This window comes from Triticum urartu, unplaced genomic scaffold (genome assembly GCF_003073215.2).
Source record: "Triticum urartu cultivar G1812 unplaced genomic scaffold, Tu2.1 TuUngrouped_contig_6923, whole genome shotgun sequence".
NCBI lineage: Eukaryota > Viridiplantae > Streptophyta > Magnoliopsida > Poales > Poaceae > Triticum > Triticum urartu.
In genome coordinates, this window is record NW_024117724.1 from 1 (window position 1) to 7,394 (window position 7,394).

Here is a 7,394-nt window from a genome sequence, read left to right on the forward strand (position 1 = left end):
AGGGAAAGGATGGAGAGATATTGGATTTTGGACAGCACAAAATGAACTCTCGCAGCAATTAAATAAAACCAGACGGGCAACAACACATCTAAATCCAGTTATCTGGCCAGGAGAGTCCATAGAAGTACCCCGAGGTTTTGAGATTCCTATAAGCGGGAAGAAACTTCAAGTTGGTGTGTGCACAAGTGGATATCCAGAATTTGTGAAGGTCGAAAAGGATCATATCACAGGTGCAACTAAAGCAATCGGTTTTTCAGTGGATGTATTTGAAGAGGCAGTTAAGAGACTTCCTTATGCAGTCCCTTATGAATATGTACTATTTAGTACCAAGGATGACGGAAGTATGGAAGATTACAATGATTTTGTCTACCAAGTTTATCTTAAGGTATGAAAGATTTCAAGTCCTATGTATTCCCAACTTGATTTTCTTTAGTTATTAGTAACAGTTAAGGCCTTGAAGCATGAAACCAAACTTGCACACATACATCTTGAGGTACGAAAGATTTCAAGTCATGTGTATTTCCTACTTGATTTTCTTTAGTTAGTATAAACAGTTGAGGCCTACCCAACTTGTTTGGGATAAAAGGCTTCGTAAGTAAGTAAGTAAGTAAGTAAGTATAAACAGTTGAGGCCTTGAAGCATAAAGGTGAACTTTTTCCTACTATAAAGGTTAACTTGCACACATGCCATTTAAAAAAGGTTTCCACACAATACTATAAAGTATAAACCCATTGTTGTCATCCTTCTTCACTACTTTTGAGGACGTTTTCATTCCCAAAAAAAAAGGGCCCTGTTCATATATGCTAGTCTCATCGTCTATTTATAGTAGTTCTCATTAGCAACCAACCTAAGCATGTGAATGATTTTTGCAGTATGCAGAACCAGTTATGGACTTATGGTAGTAATAAACTTTGAATACCAAGGGAAACCCCTATTGGATGGCAGAAGATAGTATAGACAATTAATTTACTGAGTGCCAACCTTATTTAGTTTTCCATATTCCAAAATTCTTTTTTTAACCAGGCATATTTCAAATTATTTTCTATCTGCTCAGCTAATGATTCTTTTTTTTGGCCTTCACAGAAATATGATATAGTAATTGGAGATATAACAATAAGGTATAACAGAACATTCTACGCTGACTTCACTCTGCCATACACAGAATCAGGAATAGCAATGGTCGTTCCAGTCAGGGATAGCATAAACAAGAATACATGGATTTTCTTGAAGCCGCTAGAACCTGGAATGTGGTTTGGAAGCATCGTATTCTTTATCTACACTGGTGTGGTCGTATTAATATTGGAGTTTCTAGGCAATAACGAGAACGTCCGTGGACCAATTCCCAGACAGTTGGGGATTATGATCTTTTTCTCCATATTTGAAGAGAGTTGAGTACACTTACCGTGATAAATCCATTTCCCATGTTGGTGCATAAAATAGAGCATTTAGTATCAAGCTAAGAGATCTGAATGGGAAGACGGTTATAGAAGCCTGATGTAACTAAAACAGCTCCACAATTAACAAATGGAGAATGCATCAGAAATTTCTCAAAACACATTTGGGTAACATTGCATTTCTAAAAATGTGATAGCTCATTACAACACTGTAGTAGATATTACTAGATATTTCATATGCACTAAATAGAGGAGAACAAAGTAATTATCATATACTTTTAACAAAATTATTATGATATCTATGTTGTGGTTTTCAACTTCAGCCTCGAGCTGGCAAAAGTATAACTAAAATTTATTTTCTCGTAACTTTTGCAGAAGAGCTTGTGCAACGCTTTCTGTCCCGGATAGTTTTGATCATTTGGTTGGTTTTCCTGATGGTACTTACATCAAGTTACACTGCAAGCTTGACATCAATGCTAACTGTACAGCAGCTTCAGCCAACTGTAACAGATGTGCATGAGCTCCTAAAAAGTGGAGAATATGTAGGATATCATCGTGGCTCCTACGTCAAGGGACTTTTGGAAGAACTTGGTTTTGACAGGTCGAAGATCAAGCCCTATAATTCCCCTGATGATTTTCACAATGCACTTTCAAGAGGAAGCAACAATGGTGGTATTGCTGCACTTGTGCATGAGGTTCCATACATTAAACTATTTCTGGCAAATCACTGCAAAGGGTACACTATGGTGGGACCAATTTATAAAGCTGCAGGTTTTGGATATGTAAGTTGCACTGCATTAAATGCGCTTTCGCACAATGTCCTTCTAGAAAAAGTAAACCTAAGTTAACCAATTTGTTTCCCCAGATAAAAATTAATGCCGGCTAGCAATCACGTCAGATACGTTTGAACATCCTATAATCATGTTGGTCTAAAATAAGCTACAAAATTATTATGCCTATGCCTAATAATAAACTTGCGTAGCCAGATGGATTACTGAAATGTTCTTTCACTAGCGTTGATACTAAGTCCAACTATGCTTGTAAGTTATACTTTTACTTGCATCAGACAAGACAAGATACGGTGGTGTCTGTTCTCCATTTGGTAAATGAATCAATAACGTGGTCATATTTCTTACACAGGCATTATCAAAGGGAAATCCCTTGATTGGAGACATCTCCAAGGCAATCCTCAACGTAACTGGGGGTGATACTATGATTCAGATTGAGAAGAAATGGATTGGAGATCGAAACAATTGCCAGAACTTGGGCCCAGTAACTGGTTCAAGCAGACTCACATTTGCCAACTTCAGGGGATTATTTATCCTTACTGGAGTTGCTTCAACTTCTTCCCTTTTGATAGCATTGATAATTTATTTCTACAAAAAGAAGCACAAGTCAACAGAGATTGTGTTAGACAATGAGAATCGACCAGAAGAAAGTGGAATAAATGAGGAAAATAGTGAGGCCCAAGAAGTAAATCAAGGAGGAGATGAACAAAATACACAGCAAGCAAGCCAGGGTGAAAGTGGGCTAGAAGAACAAAGCAGTTTAGAAGTGGTATCTGAGACAACTGACAGACAAGCATTGTTATGCCCAACAATGGGCCAACTGTCGTTTTCAGGGGTAAAATAGAAAAAAATACTAGCCTGTAAGTGGAACTCATCTGACGTTCAGCACATTTTTAGCTCCCTGTTATCTCAGCGAGCTCCCTAAGCTAATATGTTCAACCCTGGAAATTAGCATTCTTGAGCTACATGTGTAATATAAATAGTCATTTGTGCCAGGGTTTAAACTTGTAAACAATTAGAACTGCAGAATCTCATTTTATTTGACTGACTACCAATCTCCTGTATTGCTCAAGTATAGCTTGATTAAACCCCCAAAGGCAAGCTCATCTAATTGGATTCATCGTGCATTTCCAAACTGCTTCTTTATGATCCCTGCAATTTCAACAATTTATATATGTAACTGGCATATGTTTTTACAAGTGATGTGGTGTCATGAGATATTGATTGAATGCTACTCATCCTCTATGAGATTGATAAGCCAATAGCATATCCAGACAGAACAGGTTATTACAGTGAGATGGTGAATGATAGCATGCATCCTAGCTGAAATGGTAACCTAGTAGATGCATACCTTCTTACAGGAACTTTAACCTTGACAGTGGAAACCTTCTAGCTGATCAGTGTTGAAGATAACTGTCTTGCTCAAGCTGTTAGCCTTAATTCCATTTGCCGATTTACTCTTCCACGTTTCTGATCCTTCATGATATGAATCCCCTTTTGAACTTTCTACTTGTCAAACACTTAAGTTTTCAAGCCAACATACATTAAAAAAATGACGCATGTTTATGCTATGTAATACGCATACAAAGATAAATCCAAAGTTTAGAAAGAGCGATGATTATATGGCAAATCATTATATATTCTCCACAAATTCAGGTGCATTATAGAGTACTGATTGCTACTGAATTCATCAGCCTCATGATATTGTACAGCGTTGTGCAGCTTGTGCTCCTGCGACTTACCAAAAGTTTTATCTAATACTACTCTCCTACAAAGTATTAAGTTTATCCCTCCATGTTAAGTAGCTACACCTGTTTTGGTTTGCAGCACTGGGGAGAAGGGCTGCATTGTCAACAATGATGTTGGAATTTTCATCGATTTTGTATGACACATCAATGCCTTCCAGATGAAGGTGATAGACTACGATCGAGCAGGAGTCAGCAGCTTGGTAATCTTCTTTGTTTCTGCAATCCTTATCAGCTTTGCTACCACAATCATCCGCCTTGCTTTCAATGGTCACCTGGTGAGGGCGGAGTCGCTGAGACAATGATCTGATGTCCCAGGAGAGCACCTCCTTGATCAGGTCCTGAAACTCGTCTGCTGAGGCATAGAGTGCCTGCTTTTGCTGAAACAAATTAAGTTTCATGAACTTCAAGTCAGAAACTGGCTTTACAGTATATTGACCAAAATAACAACATTTGGTAGAGAGTATACAAAGAAGATACAAAATTTTCTGAACAACAAGAACACTTACTACATGCGCCCAGCAATTGGAAAGTGAAGAAATGAAGTGCTCAGAAAAGTGGATAGACTCCACAGCTAATGCACCATCAACCTGCTTGAACAAAATATCCAGCATTACTAGATGGCAAATAATCCAGGAGTAAGCTGATTGGAACATAGCCATAAGAGGTCCACAAGTGCCCCTGCCGCCATCAAGGTTATATGTAGCAAGTAAACTATATGTGATACTTTGACAAAAGCACAAAAACTGAACTTTTGGCCTATAAACGATAAATAAGATACATCTATTGGATTTTCAAGATACTGAGCTTCCTCTAAGTAATAGTATCAAAGTAGAGAAGTTTGTAAGAGAAAAAAAAGTGTAAAACTGCCTAAAGGGTGAAGAATAAATATTTCCGGTCATGTAGGGATGTTTAGGTAAGAGAAAACATCATCTGAATACAGAAGAGTAGCTATAAACATATACAATCTCGAAGGAGTACAAAATAAGCATGTTCTGAAGAACAAACAGAAAAATAAATGAACTGTAAAGATCAAGAGAGTAATGGATGGAGTAACATGCCATATAGTATGTACCTCTAACCAATTAGGAATAGTCGCGCCTTCAACGCTATCAGAATATGGCAGATATGGTTTAATATCAAGTACAGGCTGTAGATGGAGGTGCAATATATTAGGAAGAGTTCGCAACTAACATTGCTGAATTTGTTCAAATCAGTTGTATAATGTTGGGGAACATAAGCACTTAATGCAGTACCGTGCCATCAACCAAATCTACTCCAGAAAGCAAAATTGCATGTCCATCCACTGCCTCCACCTAGAAAAGGCTCAAGTAAAAGTTAAGACATAAAAAATCTCAAGGCATAATAGAATTCTAAGCAAGAATGACCAAAATAGGCAATAATCTAATTTAATAAAATATTGCACACTGTGGTCTATCCTACAAGGTTATACTTATACAGAGGCATGTGATTCAGTTCTCGTCAATATCCAATCAGGCGCATTAGTTACTTTTCTTATAGTTGAAGTGACAGTTTAGCATGTATTGCAGCATTGGTCAGAATACAACCTCTCCAGATAGCATCTCTGTGTGGACACCTGTAGTGCAAAAGATGTCCTTCCACACAATGTAAGCAACAAACTGATAATTATTATCTTTCAGATTACTTTCTACAAGTTCCACAAATGCTAGCAGTCCTAAATCTAAGTACATTTATATGTCATGGCCCATCAATATATGTTCCAAATAGCTATAGTATTCGGATATATACATTGTGCTATTTCTGAGTGACACCTCCACTCCATCCTTATGCGACACAGGCTATAGATAATTAGGGACAATAAAATAAGAAGAAAAGGCTGGGTCCCAGAAAGATACTTATTACTTACCTTTGCTACACTGAGTCCAATTGGATTAGGTCGATGCGGAGTTCTAGTCGCCAAAACCCCCATCTTGCCGCCTTTCAATCTAGGCACTCTCACCTTCCATGAAAACAGAAGAATTCACTGGTTCAGCCCCATATCCATGATAACATTCAGAACAACAACTATCTGATTAAGAACTAGAACCAGCTAAGGGCCAACAACAGATCACACCTTTGCTTTTAGCTTGGATCTAGCAGGGTCTTTCCACATTTTATCAAGATCAGTGTTCAGATGGAACACATAGAGGATCCAACAATGCGAGTAACTAGCAAGTCCCTCTAGCGCTTCGGCCGCAACACGGGCAGGATTAAGCACCACTGTCGCTCTGGCCAGCGGCACCACCAAAGGCTGTCTCGGTGTACCATTCCTGCAGAACAAACACCCATACACATAAGACCACACGCCTTCACGCATACATCACCAACTCCGAGTAATCAAGCTCATTAAGTGACAGAACAGCACCTGGTGGAGAAGCAGGACTGCACGCTGCCGATCGGCGCCATCGGGTACGACGCCGGGGCCTTGGCCGGTTTCCCCTTATCCGGGCTCGCCCCCTGCTCGCTCAGGGCCCTCCGTAGTGACTGCCAGAGTCAAAGCGAAGCAATATGAGATGAAATGCGCAAAGTTGGATCTGCGGAGCTTCGTGGAGGGCCGACCTGCTGAGCCCGAACCCTGCCGCGGCGCTCTGCGGCGGCCTTCTCCACGGCGTCGGCCAGGGAGTCCTCTAGCTCCCGCACCCGCGCGGTCAAGCGGCCGCACTTGCGTTTGTAGAGCAGGCCTGCAGCAGAGAGTAGGTGGGCCGGTGAGGAAGGAGAGGCGATTGTTTGACACTTGGATCCACGAGGTTAGGGGAAAGAGGGAGTACCTGCGAGGACGGCGGACGCCGCCGCCGCCGCGGCGAGGGCGGCGAGGCTCTGCAAACGCGCCATGTCGCGGTGTTTTTTTGTTTGCCGAGGACGCTCTCAGAGGCCGGTCAAGACAGTGGGAGTAGCGGCCCAGACCCGAGGAAGGAGGAGTTGGGCCGAACTTACCACAACAGTGTGCGTAAACATGTTTTTCAATAAAATCTTCTCAAAAAAATAGTTTATCTCAAAAAAAATGTTTTTCAATACAGTAGTTAAGAGCAACTCTATGCTAGAAGAATCAGCCATATATACATCCAAACTGGCAGTTCGGTTTGGAGTACCATATAGTACCGACTAAAAAAGTCTAACATGAGGGGCCTCCCAACCTCTATATGTGAACAGTGGGTATGAAGGCCTAGTTTGGAGCTTGCTTCAACCCAACTGCCTAATCTCAAAAAAAAAAATGCCAACGCATATAAAAGTTTTATCAACCCTGCAGCCCCATGGCAACCCGAAGCATCTGCATAGGAGGCAATGAAGATGGGACGACGCTTGTGATGGCCGGCCGCTGACTATTTTACCCCGGTTTGCCACATGAGGGGCTACACGGGAGTGGAGATGGTGTTGTTCCTTACTAAACACCAATTCAAAAACTTACAAAAATTATCTCATACTTTCTGATCCCCCCCCCCCCCTTC

General features: G+C 40.7%; 2 protein-coding genes across 2 annotated transcripts; one reads left to right on the forward strand and one right to left on the reverse strand.

Moving 5' to 3' along the window:
* Positions 1-4: 4 nt before the first annotated feature.
* Positions 5-3,653, forward strand: LOC125531271 (glutamate receptor 2.8-like; the record flags this gene model as incomplete). Its single annotated transcript, XM_048695681.1, has 4 exons — positions 5-385; positions 1,084-1,387; positions 1,770-2,176; positions 2,535-3,653. Coding segments are annotated over 4 exons (1,584 nt in total), but the record flags the coding sequence as incomplete, so codon positions are not given.
* A 147-nt stretch (positions 3,654-3,800) lies between these two features.
* LOC125531272 lies at positions 3,801-6,861 on the reverse strand. The gene is made up of 9 exons (XM_048695683.1): positions 6,717-6,861; positions 6,508-6,629; positions 6,314-6,432; positions 6,023-6,218; positions 5,816-5,908; positions 5,184-5,243; positions 5,003-5,077; positions 4,437-4,517; positions 3,801-4,307 (listed from the first exon to the last, which is right to left on the reverse strand). Exons 1-9 carry the CDS (start codon positions 6,778-6,780, stop codon positions 3,951-3,953), a joined length of 1,167 nt encoding a protein of 388 aa, XP_048551640.1. The 5' UTR covers positions 6,781-6,861; the 3' UTR covers positions 3,801-3,950.
* Between the last annotated feature and the right edge of the window lie 533 nt (positions 6,862-7,394).